This window comes from Bombus terrestris, chromosome 16, assembly GCF_910591885.1.
Source record: "Bombus terrestris chromosome 16, iyBomTerr1.2, whole genome shotgun sequence".
In the NCBI taxonomy this organism is placed as follows: domain Eukaryota; kingdom Metazoa; phylum Arthropoda; class Insecta; order Hymenoptera; family Apidae; genus Bombus; species Bombus terrestris.
In genome coordinates this window covers 2,862,209-2,881,107 of record NC_063284.1, presented here as the reverse complement: position 1 = coordinate 2,881,107, position 18,899 = coordinate 2,862,209, and the positions used below count along the sequence as shown (strand labels likewise).

At 30.2% G+C, this 18,899-nt stretch overlaps 2 protein-coding genes across 3 annotated transcripts; both read left to right on the top strand.

The window, feature by feature from the left end:
* Positions 1 to 471: 471 nt before the first annotated feature.
* LOC100646571 (adenomatous polyposis coli protein) lies at positions 472 to 5,818 on the top strand. 2 transcript variants are annotated; one of them, XM_003403098.4, is made up of 8 exons: positions 474 to 1,579; positions 1,672 to 1,816; positions 2,269 to 2,420; positions 2,535 to 2,865; positions 3,046 to 3,481; positions 3,833 to 4,084; positions 4,162 to 4,398; positions 4,482 to 5,818. In XM_003403098.4, the coding sequence occupies exons 1-8, from the start codon at positions 745 to 747 to the stop codon at positions 5,133 to 5,135; spliced, it is 3,042 nt and encodes a 1,013-aa protein (XP_003403146.2). In that variant the 5' UTR covers positions 474 to 744; the 3' UTR covers positions 5,136 to 5,818. The 2 variants fall into 2 exon arrangements, with proteins under 2 accessions (XP_012175164.1, XP_003403146.2); XM_012319774.3 differs by lacking the exon at positions 4,482 to 5,818 and having other exon boundaries at positions 472 to 1,579; positions 4,190 to 4,367.
* A 2,276-nt stretch (positions 5,819 to 8,094) lies between these two features.
* LOC100642947 lies at positions 8,095 to 14,282 on the top strand. The gene is made up of 3 exons (XM_003403149.4): positions 8,095 to 8,663; positions 11,142 to 11,302; positions 12,825 to 14,282. The coding sequence occupies exons 1-3, from the start codon at positions 8,359 to 8,361 to the stop codon at positions 13,130 to 13,132; spliced, it is 774 nt and encodes a 257-aa protein (XP_003403197.2). The 5' UTR covers positions 8,095 to 8,358; the 3' UTR covers positions 13,133 to 14,282.
* Positions 14,283 to 18,899: the final 4,617 nt, after the last annotated feature.

Sequence of the window (18,899 nt, the reverse complement as noted above, 5' to 3'; positions counted from 1 at the left end):
AGTTAATTAGGATTCTAGTTAATTATTAAGGATTAGTTAATTAGGATCTCTGTCTAAAATTATTATATTTTCTTAATGAAGAGGATATATCTTCAAGAAAAAGTTATCCTGATAATTATTAAAAAATGATGCTCATAGAGAAGCTGACACATTTTATTATAATTGCAAGATATTCTATAAAATTTATTTTGTAATGTTTTTTTTTATTGAAATATTACAATATAAATTTCATTATAATGTAAGTTATTAAATGTAGAAATAAATTAAATAATCATGATTAGAGTGCATTTTCATGCAAATTTATATATTGACATATAAAATTACGAAAGTAGAATCTTGATAGAAAATTGTTTTATCTACCAATTATTATAAAAGACATTGTACTTTGAATGTTTTATTTATTTTTTCATCCCATTAAGAGTATCGAAGGAGAATATATGCATAGTTCTATCGTTGACCGTTAGAGACCCTTATTCTTGGTGTGCACTTTTGGCTGACTTTTTTAACGTTGTATCTGTGATCTTCCTACTCATCTACTGATTTAAGATTTTACCGGGGATGGTGAGAGTAATTAAACATTAATCTGTTAAAACGGATTCCAATAATTCTTTTTCACACGCAAATCTTTAGTTAATATTCAAACCTCGTATTTTTATGTTAATCAATTGATAAAACTAATTCCAAAAAAATTGTTCGAGGGCGAAAATATATCGCAATCGAAAAAATAAAGTAATAAAGCACAGTATGGAGAGGAATACGGGACAAAGATACGAGGATGAAATAACTGAGCAACCAGTAGATTATAGCAAAAAGTACAGTGAAAGGAAAACGGAGAATTCCTCTCGAAGTGATCGATCTTGTAAGAAGGAATTCGGGGAACGTGACTCCAAAGTCGATTTATTTGGAGATTATGCTGAAACCGATCTTGATCAGCCAACAGATTATAGTTTACGATACGCAGAGGATGACACTGATGATGATGAGAAACAGAGTCCTGAATATTTTCCTGGAAGCGTTCAGGAGGATACTGTAAAGACTTATTGTACAGAAGGAACTCCATATGAAACACCTTTCAATTTTTCTACTGCAACTTCTATGTCCGATTTACGTTTGGAGAATGCAAAAGAATCTGTTGATTCCCAGAAGAAACACAGCAAAAAGAATGTTGAACTTAGTCGCAAGGAAGATTTGAATTATGAGCATCCAATGACAATTAATTGCAATGAAGACCGTTCACTTCTTGTTGAGAAAGAATTAGAATCTTCTAAAACTTCCGAGACATGTAAACCTAACTGTCTTTCTAATGAAAAGTTAATTAATTATTATCAAGCAGGAACATCTGATGGTTTTTCTCGTGCTAATTCTCTCAGCTCTCTTGGTAGTGCGATAACACAAAGGAATAATGTTAATGGAATTATTTCCAAAGAACCTTCCACAGATTCTTCTGACAAAGCTGATAATGTGTCAGAGAGAGCAGACCGTACTGCAGCTAGCACTAACATCAACATATTACGTATTCCTGATGAAACTGATAGTTCTACAGAAGGAAAAAATAGTTCCAGAGTTGTAGACAAAGAAGGTTTGCTATGTTTAATGTTTTAATGTACTGTATAAGCTTTTATCAAGTGTTATGGAAAATTGTGGCTTTATTTGTTACATTGATTGTTATAGGCAAAATGGTTACATTCAGTAGACAAGACTACTATGCAGAACAAACTCCTTTAATGTTTTCATGTTGTAGTTCTCTAGGTTCATTGAGTGGATTTGAACAGCATTCTATACATGATGATCGTAGCTCCATTATCAGTGATTTCAGGTAATTTTTAGAAATCTCATAAAGAGCACAGGGAGAAACATGATAAGTCATAATTTTTATTTCTTAGATGGGAATAATTTTAAAATCCAAGTGAAAAGAATCCTGGCCAAACAATCACATATTACCAAAACTGCCTTTTCATTAATTATGGGTTTCTATATGTCCAATTCTTTTGAAGAATAATGATTTTAAAAACATTATAAAATAAACTTCATAGATTTGTCATTTACTGCTACAGTACATATATCTTTAGACCAAGCAGGTTGTTCTTGTTTTTAATTATGTTATATTATATAGTACGTCAGTTTTAATTATTAAATAACATCAAAATCAGAAAGTCAACAAAATTGTATGTTCATATCATATTTTTCCCCCTGTAATTCTCAAATCACAGCAAAATAATAATGGTTGTAACAAAATTTATAATTTACACTAAAATTGATGTTTAATAGTCGCAGGACCAGTGGTGTTGTGTCTCCAAGTGAATTACCAGATTCACCAACACAAACTATCCCTCCAAGTCCTCGTAATCATAAAAATCAGTGTACAGATTTTATAAGCAAAATACCAGAAGAAGCAGTAAGACAACCTGTTCGACATTTATGTATGCAATGCTATTGATCGTTAGTGAAAGATTAAGCACAAGAATTTTTATTTATACAATAGTAAGAATGTCCTTAATACCTTACTAGTCTTTTTAACAGATATTATTTTTCAGCATATTCAAAGTGTCATGCTCTGAGAACCAGTGTCTTCGAGGATGACATTGCCACATTTAAGGAGGAATCAACACCCATTGAATTTTCCACAGCTACTAGTCTCAGTTCTTTAACCATCGACGATGAAATGAAAATTCCCAATATATCTAAACCTCAAAATGAACTGAAAGAACCATCTAATGAGCTGGATAAAGATATTAAAGAAAATTCTTTGGAAGAAAAAGTTAGTAACGTAGAAGCTGAGAAGGATCAGGAACAAGTGAGTGATGGCGATGAAGATAATGAAGACATGTTGGCTGCATGTATCAGTATGGGAATACAAAATAATAGGTATTTTAATAGTTTGCAATATACTAGTCACTAATCATTCATATTTATTCATTTCTGTATATACATGTTGCACATATATGTTTATAGATGACACACAGAACTGAATTATTTTCAGTTATGATATAATATTTTTTCAATAAATATGCGATATCATTATCAACTAATATCACTTGATTACAGATATAGACAATCTTTCAAAACGTCTACTGTCCAGAAACCCATACAAGCAGAGTCATCAAACATGTTGGTACGTTGCCAGAGAACACCAGTTTTAAACAGACTGGAACCTTCAGTTCCTGTTGCTGTCACTTCCGCGGATGCTACAGTGACAGCTTCAAAACCTAGCAAGCCCGCAATAGAAGTTGTTGCTGCTCCAGATACCGTACATGTGTATTGTACAGAAGATACACCTGCTGATATTTCCCCAGTGGGCTCACAATCGAATCTTTCTGCCTTGTCTATGCCGAGCGTACAGGAAGATGTAGAAAGGATCGAAGAAGCTAAATCTTCGGGCGAAGTCGAGTGCCATAGAAACGATCTGTCGGATGAAAGTTCTAATCTCTCTGGTGAAGATGAGAAAATTCTTGATGAGTGCATTCAGTCAGGAATATCGAAAGTACGTGTAACTGTAGAGAAGTTTTTTAAGTAATCTTCGATATTAACACTTAAACACCCAGTTACACAGTTACATGTGTAAGTACATTTTGCAAAGTTCCCTTGCATATGGGCTCTTGTTATGAAGATTATCATAACAAAAAGAACTATTAATTTAATTGACTAATTCTTTCCATTTCTTAATCCATATAACATGAAATAAAATATATTTATATTATATTATTACTACAATAAACAATATTGTGTATACTTTTTAAATTGATTTCTTTTCAGCAAATCAAAAAATAATTAGGCGTATTTATATCCCCAATTGTCGGGTGCTTAAATGTTAACTATCTTATGTTTGTTTTAGGTTAGACAAATAACTCCGCCACCAACGAGTTGCATTCCCTTTGTACAGAAAACAGAAGTGCTAACACAGAGATTCAATATATGTGGAACACCATCATCGTCCCCTGTAGAAAGTGCCAACAAGAACCCTGCTCTTCGAAAATCCATGTGTCATACAACATTGGATCACGAAAATGATCCTTTTGGCGACAGCCCTAATCATTCGGACGATGAAGCCATTCTCAGTGAATGTATAAGAGCGGCCATGCCTAAGGTTTCTTTCTTTATTCCGTTTTTGACTAATCCTGATTATATCAATATTTTTTATGAACCATTGTGTATTAATTCTAGGTTAAATTGAATATTTCAACACTTATAGGACAAGCATTGCCGCAAACCGCGGAGAAATCGAAGGTGACGGCTTCAAGAAAACCATCGTCATCGTCTACGTCGTACCGTCAGCAAGGGTATATTGAGGATAATAAACATCAGTCGAAGAAGTCTGCACCATTCGAGGATAATTTAGGCCTCTCAGAGGAAGAGGAAGACATCATGCTGGCGCAATGTATTAAATCTGGTATGCCAAAGGTAAAAATATACAGTTTTATTTTCTTATTCTACATATCAAATTTTAGATGGATTAGACTTTATGGGTCTTTTATCATTCGTAGGCGTTGAATGTTTCATCAAATTCGTCCTTAGTGTCCGTAAAGAAGCAACCAGAATACTCAAAAACGAAAAATATTTCCAGTACTTCATATTATTATGTGAATAAACCCTATCTGTTCGGAAACACGGTGGTGCAGACCCAACCATCACATAAACCCATAGAGAATGATCTTTCTCTGCACAGAGGAACTTCTTGCACTTCCCATTCTACGAAGGTTCAGGAAAATAGGAGACATATTGTTAAAAATGGTGGAATTAATACATATGAAAGAACAAACCGTATGCCATTGTGCGCCAGGAAGTTTTCTCAGTCAGAGCACGAAAATAACAACACGAACGAAAACATTCTAAGCACTTCACGTTCCGAAATTCCTAATTGTAGGTCCCCAATTTTAAATGGTGAAAATGATGACGATGAATTACGTAGGACTACAACGAAGTCGAATGTAGTACCTTCAAGGCATAGTTTTGTGAGTTCTCTTAGTGAAGAAAGTTCTCTTGGATCCATTGAGGAGTGGGCTTTCCTGGAATTGTGCATTAGTTCTGGGATGCCGAAGAACAAGTATCGTCTGAAGGGAATGAAAAACACAGAGGGGAATGTCAACGAAGACAATTGTTCGATATGTAGTTATAATTCGTACGTTTGTAAAACCTAAATGAAAAACAAAAACTAAAAGTCTCACCTATAGAAAGATTGAATACTTTTTCATGATAATCCATAAAAGGATGACGATCAAGGGTGCATATTTGGTGGGATAAGCAAGTGAGATTATTATAGTTCTGTGATTGACAGAAATTTGCAATAACTCTGTCCAACTCCTAGCATACGGAATACTTCAAAACTACATGTTAATTAAGTAAAGTGTAATAGGATTATGATAAAAACTTGATTAAGAAAATTTTTCGTTCAAGGAATACGTTTCATCTCGCTTTATTTGTTTGTAATAAGAAGATTGCGGATGTTTATGTAAATTCACATTTTTATGAATACAATTAAAGAAGTGAAATCTAAACCTTTTATAGGTAGATATTTGTTTATAGACAGATGTCTTTTTTATAAGTAAATATTTATTTTATCTTAAATATTTAATATACATTTGCATACTTTGTGTATTGCATGTACATTGCACTTTCAAATTTTCTATAATAGCATAAATTTCCGCAGTCTAATGATGAGATTAGGAAGATGTAAGTTTTAAGCGACTACTGATTAACTACATATATCAGATTTTTTTATGGGGATTTGGTATATATTAAGTTGCTTATGGATTGGATTAGAATTTGTAAAAAAGTGAAGTGGGAAATATGTTAATTAAATAAAACATATATATTTTTTTCATTACTATTTACTATCACTTACTTCGCTAAATCATAGTTTTGAAACTCTATATTGTGCATTGAAGAAGCATATATGATTATCCTATATAATTTCTTGTTTATTTTTTATATGAGGTCAGAAGATATTTCTTGTTTCTTCTCATTCTCGTTTATTATTATTCTCAAGGAACGAATGTTTACAGGTTATCGATGACTTTTCAGGGGAAAAATTATAGAATAAGGAATAAAATGAGATTCGTGGTTTATGTGTAATGTATATACTTGTCGAAAAACTATTGTGAGGTTTCTTTTTTAGCTTGGTGTAATCTATTATATATTTTTTACAATTTATTTTTTCTAACGAATTCAGTGCTGCAGTATGTGATATTTTGTTTTCATGAAGTAAGAAACAAAATCTAGCTAGAAATAAAGAAATTTTATGGTTTGGTCCAGTTTAGGTGCTTTCTTTATTGTAGGTATGAAGTTAATGACTAAAAAATATATTTATAATAGATTAATAATTTCAATTGTTATATTATTATATCTTAATAAAATTTGCAACTTTATTGTTAAAGCATTTATTTTATACGATTCTCTTTTAATACAAAATTTTTTTTTCATAACTTCTCCATTTCCTCACTTTGCCATAATATTTAATAGAAAATTTACCGTACACTTACTAATCTATGGTATGAAAGACGTCGAGTACTGTAATTTCTCGAGGAATATAAATTTATAGTTAGCAATTTTCGTATCGAAGCATTAATTTCCGGACTGGAAAAGTAACATACATCAGAAGAAGCACCGTTTGAGAAGAAAAGAAAATTGCAGCCATAGTGTTTCTTGCAGTCTTATAATAATGTAAAGTAAAGTGTTCTTGCATGACATTAACATAAGCTTCCATCTAAATAAAACAAATGAAATTTTACAAGTAACATTTATAAATTGTTAATAATCTGATTGTTTTATTTGATAAAAGATTATGAAATTATACAAAAATGTAATCTATACCCTGCAATTTGTACTTTGTTAGTGTACTAATATTATTAGTTGGTACCTTATTATACAAGGAGGTTTAGATATTTTTTAAATATTACCTCACAGTTAGCATATTCTAGATGTCATATAATTTAATTTTTCTTGCTTTTTAATTCCTTTTATCTCAATAGAATACAGTACTCATAATGTCTCATTAAATCACGTAATAAAATAATCTGACTAAAAGAAAAAATTATATTTAGAAATATTAATATTTATGCTGTATACATATTTATGCTATACTTCTTTAAATTTTGTTCTTATTAATGTAGTAAGTATCTTATTGCCATCTTAAATAATTTCATTCTTTTAGATCTCGTGATTGAATATATTATAATAATCTTTTTGTTTTTATTGTAAGCATGTTATAAACACTGTAAAAAGTTTTGTGTTTTTATGTATTATTTATATTCAATTATCAGAATATCACTGATCAGTTGAAAGAGCAATTCAGGGTCTGAGTCATGCAACTCTATAAGAGTTTATTGATAATTACAGACCAAGGTTGCTGGAGCATAAAAGGTGCCGCCTTTTAACCGTTGCCTTGTTGCCCTTCGATGAATCGCAATGACCACCTGGCCGGTGTCCTAGCCTATTTCCTGCATGTATAAATCTTCATATAGCTACGATCGAACGTTTACATTGTATCGCGACCGATTTGGAGAACATTATCTCCAGTGGTGTGCTCGTGTTTCGAGGTAAAGTTCATTTTGTTCAGTGAATGAAGAACATTGGATTGCAAGGGTAGCTGGAACTTTAATGATCGTTATTTACTTGTAAAAAGTTGCGAATATTAAGGAAGGAAGAAATTTTGGAATTTTTACTTTTTCACATCTTGAAGAATGATTTTTTCAGAATATAGTAGTGTTGGTATAGTATATTGCAAGGTTTGGTTTTAATTATTGAACAAGTCTTATATAGCAAATTAATTCAAATAGAATATACATAAATTTAAGAAAATTTACTAAATATTTTTTCATATATGCAAAATATTATTTTGTAAATTTTACTTTTTATCAAATGATTTTAATAGCATTAAATAAATGCTATGTTTAAAATTAATTAGTCTAATTCAAGATCAACAAATAAACTCATAAGCAATTTTAATATTATAATTTAAAGCATAATAGACTGTAGATGTTTATGCATTTTTGGGACATTTAATATTAAAAAAATTTATAGAATGCATTTAATATGCAAGAATATATGAAATATTCAAAATAGACCATTTATCACGATATGTAGTAGATGAAACAAATATCTACTTAAATTCCATTTCTTTAATTACGTGTATATAAACATAAAATTGCATGAACATCTACAGCCTAATAATAAAAAAGGAAAAAAGTAGAAAATTCAAAACAGGTATAAATTACCTATTCAAAACATTTGTTTTTATCACGCCTATAACTTGCACGTGCGATAACACAAAGTATCGTATCCGGAGCGTACCCTCGAATCTTAAGTTTTATCGGTCTGCGAGTTGTTACGACCGGCTATTAAAGTTGGCGACTATTCCCCTGAATGCAGATGCACCCGCGTGCATTCTACGTGTTCATACTTGTCATCCTTGTGACCGATGGCGCTAGTTGCGACGACAATACGAAGTGGTACACAGGCCTACGTACCGTGCTTCAGAATTGTCCATTGGAATCCTGGAACAATTCAGGGCAAGATGAGTTTTTAGAGAAGTTTCGAAAATGCGTGCAGGAACATGCACTGGCTGCTTTGGATGCACTTCTAGTTGATGATATTATACCAGTTTTCGAGGGGCTGGATTTAGTAAGGTTCCACGAGGACAAGAATTTTACGGACAATTATAGAGAAAGGTAAACAAGAACAAAGAATTAATGTGTTCATTGCTATATGAATTGTTCATAGGTCAAAGAGGTTAACTCCACTTTTAGAAATTTTTGAAATGCTAATGCAAAAATACTCGGTTGATTATAAGTTACACGTAAGTTCAGCAATTTTCTTATGCAATCTTTTTATGCAATTAGCCGATTTGACAAATAAGAGGCTATTTATTTTTTGAGAACCGAACATTAATCATGTACCTGGATAATAAAATTGTGAAACTTATAAAAGGTGGAGTTTTGGCCTTTCAGACGAATTGGATATTTTAGAATTAGATGTTCTCTAACTATAAATGATAATGTTTTAACTTTACTATCTTTGACATGACCTGAAATAAAAATTATATTTCTTTCTAAGGTTTATAAAAAGTACGATATTTTTTAAAATGTATATCTGCTAAAAAAGGTGAAATATAATTCCCAGAATACCCTAAAGAAAATATTAAATTCATAAAATAAACAATATCCTCTCGAAAGTAAAAATCTACACGATTTTAAAAATTCACTTCAGTATATTTTTACTCAAAATGAAAACTGGAAGATCCATGACATGAGAGTGATGCAGAGATAGAAATGTATAAAAAAAAGTAAAGAAATCGTAGATTTCAATGGATTGATTTTAAATATTTGAGGATCTAGAGAAAAATACAACCGACATCCGTTGCAGAAGTTTCGTGGAAGTTCGACTTCGGTTCCGAAAAGTTTTAGGGCGTGATAGTCGCCGTGGAAGCCCTGCGTTCCACTTCGGAACTTCTCGGCTTGCGAAATCGTATGAAAGTTAACTCCCTATTGATCATTTTATGAGATATCGCTCTTTTCTCTCCAAGTGTCGTTCTAATTATTATTCCCTTCATTTATAATTTAATCAAACGTCTTCTTTATAGAAACATTAGTAGTACAGAAACATTAATAGTATATAGAAATAATAATAAATAATATTTAGGCAAATATTAATTTTCTTATTAAAAGTAATAATTTTTAAACTACATAAATAATAATTTAAAAAGTTGTTGAAATTATTATTTTTGTTCTTGGGAACTGTAGAAAATTCTTTTCTATTAAAAATAATTTTTTTACATTGCACAAATAGTAATTTAAAAAATTATAGATAAAGGATATTAATTTCTAACGTAAAAGATATTAGATAGATGTCTATTTTAAATAATTTAGTCAGAATTAAAATGAATAATATCAAAGTGAAACAACTGTAAAATATAAAAGATTATATTTGTGAAAATAAAACATTATTTTGTTAATTAAATTTATCAATAACTCAAATAATGTTCTCAAAATTGAATCAAGTACATTCTTGTCATTTATGAAATTACAATGTACTTGATCATGATTAAATAAAGAAATAAAATACAATTTTTCGAATTGTATCACTTCTATAGTAAGTAAAGTGTAGATATGGTAATCTAAGAGCAGTTATATCCAAAGCTTATCTTATTAAAAAATATTAAAAGTTTTTTGATACAATGTAAAGACCCGTTCTGTTGAGAAGCGTAGTTCATCTTTGATTTCCTTTATCCAATAGCTCGGTCAATATTAGAATAAGCGTCTAAAAGATTGCAGACCTTCAATCCCATAGAATTTCTGCAAATTTCTCTGTAAACTCGACGAACCTTATATCTGAAAATATAAATGTTTATGAACCTATGCAATTTTCGAAATGGAGAATTATATTCATTTACAATATAAGTTATAAGAGTGAGAAGTATTTAAATTAATTTTATAGTTGATTTGAAAATTTTAAAAATTACTTCCAGGTTAAATAAAAAAGAGATTAAAAAAGAATGATATAAAATTAACGAAGAAAATAGTCAACATTATAAAAAGTCTATTTAAGACTATTAAATAAAATACTATTTAGATAAAAGACTATTTAAAATAGTCAACATTTTCCTATACGTTTCTTTTTATCAATTTTTATAAATTATATTTTGTATTGTAGAAAATATTAGTTATTTATTTGTTTAAAATTTGTATAATATTCCTGTTGGTTATTATCGTTGTTCCGCTGACCTACGATGGTTTCCAACGGCTGTACACTGACACAAAGTAGTTACGATTTCGCCTCGCCCTATTTCTTGCGAACAGGAAAAATATCAGACCTTTAATGGAGCGCTGAAGTATTTTCCGCGGACAAATTTCAAGTCACGCAATCTCACGTGACAAGTAATCCGCGTTTAAGGGATTTCTTACTCAGCACGAGATTAACTTAATGACCTATTATCTAGCGTGTATTGAAATTGAAACTGATCCCGTTTGTTTTATGAAATCTTTTTAAGTGAACGATTTATTATAAAATTAGTTCATCCGTAAATCTGTAACGACAATAAATTAGTTGACATATTCAATAACGATTCAACTTCATATTTTTACAAAATTAATAAAAAAGAAAAATGTAAATATATAATACTTAAAATTATCTTTTTCTGTATATTTCAGTGAGATAGGGGATGATACCAATTGGACAGCCGTTATCGTGAAGCGATTGTTACGAGTTTTACGCACTCATGTGTTCAAAGTCGACGTGGATTATCTGACCAATAAAATTATTTCTCTCCTTAATAATGAAGCAACCGATGTAGATAACTACAAGTTCGAAGGTTTGTCCGTGTCCATTTAACTGAATCGGTAACTTCTGATTAATAAAATATTTTGCTGTAAAAGTAATCATTATCATGCAACGATCTGTAGCCGAGTAAACGCTCGGTACAAAATAAGCAATCAAAATTTTCTACTGAAATTGAAAGTTTATTTAAAAAAAGTACAGCAAGATGTTCAACCAAAATATTCATCGTTGCATCCTATAGCTTTAAATCATCTATCGGACAAATGATGGACTCCATCATGGAAAAAAATACTGCCTCTTTAAACAAGATCCGATTGCCAAGTTATTTTTGTATCTCAGTCACTAATTGGAAGTGATTATCGGATAAGGCGTGTTGCATCGATCGGAACAGCTAGTAATCCGAGGAACTAATGTCTAGTGATTAAACTGACTGCTGCAAGATGTCGCAAACAAGGCTCATTATGACGTTTTTTTGTCGTAGAAGCAGTGTGTGGCCTAACGTTGACACGTGGGAATTTCATAGAACATTCACTGCTGTTAGTGCCATGACGATTGAATCGTGTCTAAAGCATTTTTACCGTGTTGTAATTCGTCACTTGTCCAATAGATGGCTTAAAGTTACAGAAAGCAATGACAAATACTTTGACTGAATAACTTGCGATAGCTTCTCATACATAGGCTCTGAATTTTACTGAAAAAATTGAACTATTCATTCGTACGCCTAATATTTCTTTTACGGTTTATAACTATATATGTACTTTTCTAATTATAGTACATTCAGTTAATTGAAAAATTATAAAAGTATACTTAAGGGGGGATTTTCGTGTAAGAAAAATACAAGTAAGTGATTACTATAAATTTTTTCAGACTAACTACTGATTATATGTAATTGGACTTTTTTGGGGTTAAATAGATAGTTTTGACGTACGAATGTAACTTCTTTTATTTCTTCTTATTGCTTATTGTATATTATACAGGTCTTGCGATCGTCTTTGACGATGTAACCATTGCTGGTGTGTAGTATAGCATTTGTCACAGTCATCAGAATGCAAAAGTTAAGAAATTTTCTGAAAGTTAGATAATTTACGCAGAAATTGAACCTACGTTTGAAAGAAAAATATAGAAAATCTGAAAGTTTTAGCTTTTATAAGAAAAATTTACTTTCATCGCCAGATAAATTAAGTTTATATTGTTTAAAAAAATGTTATAAATAAATAATCAAAAGTAACAAAGTGAATAATCTTTGTGCGAAATTGATTGATCAATTAATTATCGGGAATGCCAGTCTAAAATGTCGTTAAAAGTTGCAGTTTAAAAAGTTAATAAATAGTAAGAAAAATTGATATAAAAAAAGATTACATTTATATTTCAGGACTGTATTCAGATCTTAAAAGGATTTAATCCCATATAACTGGCAGTTAGTATAAAAAAAAATCATGAAAATCACTTTGCTTTTATTGTTGTTGCACGAAAATCCTTGTTTAATTTGAGAGTGGACATTAACAAGCCACTTGTTGTCTCAAGTATCTCATTAATGATGCTCGTTTCGTTATCAGGCCGCAGGCATCGCCACCGTCGTAGACATAACCACATGGTGCCGCTGATGATGATGGGCTTCCTGCTGATGGGCTCGATCTTGATACCCATGGGTTTCCAGTTCCTCGCGGTTCTCGGTGGCAAGGCGTTGCTCTTGGCCAAAATGGCCTTGATACTGTCTAGTATCCAAGGTCTTAAAAAAATAGCAACAAATGGCGTTAATTATGGACTGTATCACGCTCACCCTGTGGCAGGGGGTTGGCACGATAGAAGCCATATAGAGCCTCCACATTTAGACTTACCTTTTCCACCGCCGCTTCATCCCTAATTAGATCATACATTTTCATCATTGTTTGGATTTTTCATCGATTGTTTGAATGGTTCCTCTTATATATGGGGTAAATTGTATGGAGCTTGGTAGACAATCTCTGGAATGGTATCTAAAAGACGTGACCATTCCTATTTGTCATTGCATTTATTGTCGTGGTTATTGTTATAGTGTTGAGGTTAACAATAAGCGATCTTGAAAGCACTTTTGATCACGAGGTTTTGGATTGTATGTAGTTTGTTGAGAATTACCTAGGTAGCTACTCAAGGTCACTGAAGAAGACTATCCCCGCCAATTATATTCTTACGGTTGTTGAATAAGCTTGAACTTAATTTTGGTTATTAAAATTTTTTAAACATCTTTTAATTATTATATGATAATACAAAATAATTTATAAAACTAGTATAAATTGTTTACTCATTCATCTTAATTATTCATCTAACATTATTCACGTTTAATTAATAATATTAGTGAATCGACAAGTAACTAGTTATAGAGCAATTTTGAATAAATAATATAGCAAATGATAGGGCACAAAATAGTACAATCGAATGATTTTCAAGTTTATAAAATTTTTTTTGTTTACTACCAATCTTTTGCCTATTATATATGTATACTTATTGTAATTGTTTTTAATAATTTGTATCTTGTGATTTGTAAACTTTCATTAATAATATTAGTTCACTAAATTAGGCTTAGATAATTAATCTAAAAAATTATATTGTACTCTACAAAAAAAATGTTTTAAAAGATTATTTAAAATTCATTTTTATAAAGTCACCAAAATTTGCACTTATTAAATATGTTGTAACAGTGACAAATTTTTTAAAATATTTTCACAAACATTTCAAAGGGAGATAAACGCGTAAGTCAGCGCCGAAATCACTTGGTGGAATTAAGAAAACAAAAAGGGCTCTCTGTGGTATATTAAACAGCATTGTTATTAATGCAACCAAGTTAATATTTATTGAAATTGTAAACGAGTCCTTTTTTTCCTTTCTCTATGGATTGCATTCTGTTGCAAGTATTTATTTAATCCTAAAAATAAGTGTAATTATTATAAGTGTAAGAATTAGATTCGAGGAATATCCACGCCTTATAAAGTAATTATTATGACAAAATAATTTAAATAAAACATGTTATACGATGATGTTCTATAAATTTCTTTTGCCTTAAAATTTTATACATGTATATATAAAATGATACGAGATTAGAATTATTTGAAAATGAGAGTTTACAATATAATAAGAGAATACGATAAAATATAATATAATAGATGTCAAATTTTATTAATTTATTAATACAATACATTTTTATAATTTTCAATAATTCTTATTAATAAAATTTAGTGTCTATGTAAAATTTTGTTATATTAATAAATATATTACTTATGTCTTACTTTAAAGATTAATCATCTAATCAAAACTTTATAAGTTATAAAAATTTATTATATGTATCCTATCACCAGTAATATTTGCAGAAGTTAAACTTTGTCAGAAATACAGCCCTATTCCTACATTGTGTAACTCATGCATGCCAGAATTGCCAGAGGAACGTCAGTAGATTGTTCTACCCATGGGTAGACAGCCGTCACATTACATTATGGTTCAAGTAGTAGAAGTAGGTCTGACCATCGGCTATTGGAATTCTCAATCGCTCGAAGATCGAAGTTACAGAGCATTTTGTTTTCAATAATACATTCTTCAATTTCTCAAGATAATGATCTTGTTCTACAGATTTAATTATTTTTAAGAAATTTTAAAACTGTTACTAAAAAATTATCTTCGTTTCTTTTTTAGCCCAACTGAATTATTTTAAAATATAGTAATTTCTTCCTTCTTTCTGTGAAAAAACGTTTTTCTTTTTTTTAAATAGAAATTTTCAAAGACACGTAAATAATTCCTTTAAATCAGAATCAAACAAAATTAATTATAACATTTATTTAGAGATATGGAAATTACCTAAATTTTCTTTTTATAATAAATTCTTAGAGAAAGAAGATAGTACCATGAATTTCACCTCAGAATCAATTTTATGCGATTACACACTAATGACGTAAATTGATAGCCACAAGGAAAAGAAAGTGAAATTCAATTACGACATTTTGCCTGATAAGATAAATGTTTCACGATTTTTATTCTTACGTCTTCTTTTCATACCATTGAAATATAACGAAACTACCCAAAAATCACGTTTATCGTTAAAAAAAATATATCAGTAATTATCATATAATTACATATAAATATAATAAACAATAAATATAAAAACTATTAGATGTCTATTATCTAAAAGTATTAAATAATTAAAATTTTTCCTCTTTAAAATTCAGAGTGATTATCAATTCTTCATAAAAAGATCAAAAACAATTATCATATTCACGTTTCTTAAAATTATCAAAGAGTTATTGATTTCTATTAGCAACAAGACCTATTACCAAACCTATGCATAAGTGACAAGTAATTAATATTTCGTTGATCTGTTAAATGGACAGCTTATGGTCGTTCTTGTCAGTATTAGCGACATTAAAGGCAGGCAAACAGAACAGAAAACTAAGAAACGTTTTACGTGATCAAACAATCGTGCTTTCCTAAGGGAGCCGGGCTCGTAAATCTCGCGGACGTGATTTAATAAAATTCAGATTCAGAAGCGTCTCAGTGAATAATTCAGTTTCCCATTGAACGCCGTTGAATCTATTCTTGTAGGACGACTAGGACATTTCGTATAATCGATACTTTCGTAAATACGTTGATTTAACGTTCTTATTCATGATCGATTAAAATATTTATTGCCACGTCTCACTTGCCATTTCAGACGACGTACATAGGATGCTTCTTTTCTTGATTTTGTCAGAATCCATTTGACGAGTTTTTAGTATAGTTTCTAACCTAAAATATAATTAGTACCGTATAATGATGAATATCTCATAAGTTCAGAGCACAATATGAAAGTTTGCAGGCAGTTTGAACATTAAGAGGTTATGTAGAATTTTATGTAAGATACGCGATTGGGTCACAGAATATGATATAGAAAAATAATGGAATGTATCAGAACATAGAATATAGAATATAGAATATATAGGGTGTCTCACCTAACTCTGTCACTTTTAGTTACTCTCTTATTTTTCACGATACGAAGAAATGTTTCAGACAAAAGTTGTATGGTAAGGCTATTGCGTTGTAAGGGAACATACTATGCTTTTACATATATCACCTTGAGCTAACCATAACACGTCCAGTAAAGGTAACATTAAAATTTCTAAATGGATGTTTCCATTTTCATTACATTTCAAAACACTACAAACTTGTGTCTTTTGACATTGAAATTCGACAGACCGATACAAAGAAATTATCTAAAAATAACAGTGTTTTGGACACATTAGAAAACTGCAAGCTTATGCTTCGGCTATATCAATAATGGCATTATTAAAAACATCTTTATGTGTGTTCATGGTGAACATCGGATATAGTGAATTTTAAAATTCATATCTCGATCACGGATAGTATAAAAGGCGGGAGTTAATAGTGTTTTGAAAATTTTTAAATATTAGCTACAAGAATAAGTAATGAAATATGGAGGCATCTATTTAATACAAGATAAAATCTCCAAAATTTTCAAGAAAGAAATTCCACAGAACAGAATATAAATATACTAGAGAAGTCAAAGCATTTAAAAATCTAAAAGGAATAATGAAATGTAAAAGGCACAATAAATATTCAAAATAAAAAGGTAAACGTAATTAGTTAGGGAGGTCTGATATTTTTTTCAAAAATATAGGCAAGCCGCAATCATTGGTAGAGTTTATGGCAATTACTAGCTCAGATAAACATCACGGCCAGTGGTCTTAATTAATCTTGGTCCCAAGGGGGATGAAACGTATAAACTACCATATTGTACATTCGGCATATATTCATCTTTCTCGCAGTTGGCGATACTAAAAGATCGTTGTTTTTCTCCTGCAGGAGGCCAATATCCATTGCACTTTACTTATTAAGCGTTAAACAATTTTCTTTCTTCTTCGGGGAAGTGGAAGGACATTGGGTTAATTCTTTTATTGTATTCTGTAGGACAGTATCATAAGTGCACACGCCTAGAAGGAGAGAAGTTTCTTATGAATATAAATTACTTAATGTTAAATTTAATATTAATCATAAATATAAGGTACTGGGTTCTATTGCATAATTGAACTAATATTATTATTATTAGAGATCAGAAGTTACAAATTAATGTATTTTAATCACAAATTAATGTAATTTTATATTTTCATGTTTGATCTCAGTTTAATCGGTGATAATAGAGCTTTAAAGAAGAAAGGTTTGGGTGCCTGCCGTCGAGCAACCATTCATACATTGGTTGCGATATGTGTTACAGCGTAATAATAAATGAAGCATATTTGCCGAAAAAATTAAGATTATCACCGTTAAAAATACAAGTAAAACAGGATCTAGAGTCCCAATATGATAAATATAAATGAAAGTAATTAGTAGGATAAGTAGAGTTTTTTCAAAGAGCTCCATAAATTAATATATTAATGTAAACATTCAGGATTCATTTTACTCCATTATTAATAAAAGCACTCAAATTCCACTTTTAATAAAAGAAATTCAAAGTTCTAAACACAACATTAAATAGTAATTTTATGCATTATGTGAAAATGGAGAGTCAACTCCACTTACTATGTTCGTCCTTTAAATTCTATAGCTTGTGCAAATGTGGCATACATAATATAATCAGTAATACGAGTGTCCTTCTGTTTTAAACTGCAGCCACAACATTATACTTTTCCCTTGTTATCTTCTAGACTCTAGACACTCGTTTGAGTTGCATTCATGTCTTTCTCAAAGATAAAATCATTAATTTAACCCACACACAGTAACTGAGAAGAACTTCATTAAGTTCAGTCAAAGAATCCTATTTATGTTTCAGTTCCATAAGTGTTATTTTTTTTTTGACAATGTAATTAAGCATCTTAGTAAACCAAAGCAATATTTTTTGTTATTAAAAAGCTGAAAAAACATTTAAATAATTTCTTGAAAGTAGAAGATATAAAATGGATTTTCTTTTTGCATGAGAGCTTTTTTCTTCAGATATTATTTCCTTAGGGACATCATTATAGAACGAAAGTCTTTCTTTGATTTACATACCTGAGAGTTAGTGAGCTTGAATTTTTCATGCTAGTTTTCTCTAATCAATGGTATTGCAGCAACTTCCATAATTGTTTATTCCTATAAATAGATAAAAGCGACAATTTATTCAAAAAGACATTGTCCGTGATTTATAATACACGGTAGTCCCGTTGATAATATAAATTTCTATAAATATACCTTTCCAATATTAATTTTAGTTCTTCTTTTTAAGCTCTTAATTTTGTTTCTCAGTAACGATAGAAAAATTGATCTACTCTACTAGCGGACCGTGATACATGGGCTTTGAGGTCGGTAACTCCTAGATAATCTTAAACTATTTTTAATTGGTAGACTACGGATTTTTATGCATTTATGGGACATTTGAAAATACAAAAATGCACAGAATTACATGTAAAAATGTATAACATGTTTTAAATAAGATTCGTTTATAATTTAAAGTTTTTTTCATATTTATAAAATTATAGATTTGCATAAATATATTTGCATAAATCTGCTGCAATATTGGCTTATTATAATTTATATTACTTTCTATATCTATACGTCTATCTTTAAATAGTTTAATGCATTGCGCATCTCTATCTTCTTAATTTTGTTTTATGTTCTTTTTGTTGGAAAGTAAAGCT

Excerpts from the sequence above, each read along its gene's own strand:
- LOC100646571 (XM_003403098.4), top strand. The coding sequence starts at position 745 with ATGGAGAGGAATACGGGACAAAGATACGAGGATGAAATAACTGAGCAA. Across the intron at positions 2,421-2,534 it reads ACAACCTGTTCGACATTTAT|CATATTCAAAGTGTCATGCT; the intron begins GTATGCAATGCT and ends ATTATTTTTCAG. Across the intron at positions 4,085-4,161 it reads TAAGAGCGGCCATGCCTAAG|GTTAAATTGAATATTTCAAC; the intron begins GTTTCTTTCTTT and ends TATTAATTCTAG.
- LOC100642947 (XM_003403149.4), top strand. The coding sequence starts at position 8,359 with ATGCAGATGCACCCGCGTGCATTCTACGTGTTCATACTTGTCATCCTT. Across the intron at positions 8,664-11,141 it reads ACGGACAATTATAGAGAAAG|TGAGATAGGGGATGATACCA; the intron begins GTAAACAAGAAC and ends TGTATATTTCAG. Across the intron at positions 11,303-12,824 it reads AGATAACTACAAGTTCGAAG|GCCGCAGGCATCGCCACCGT; the intron begins GTTTGTCCGTGT and ends TTTCGTTATCAG.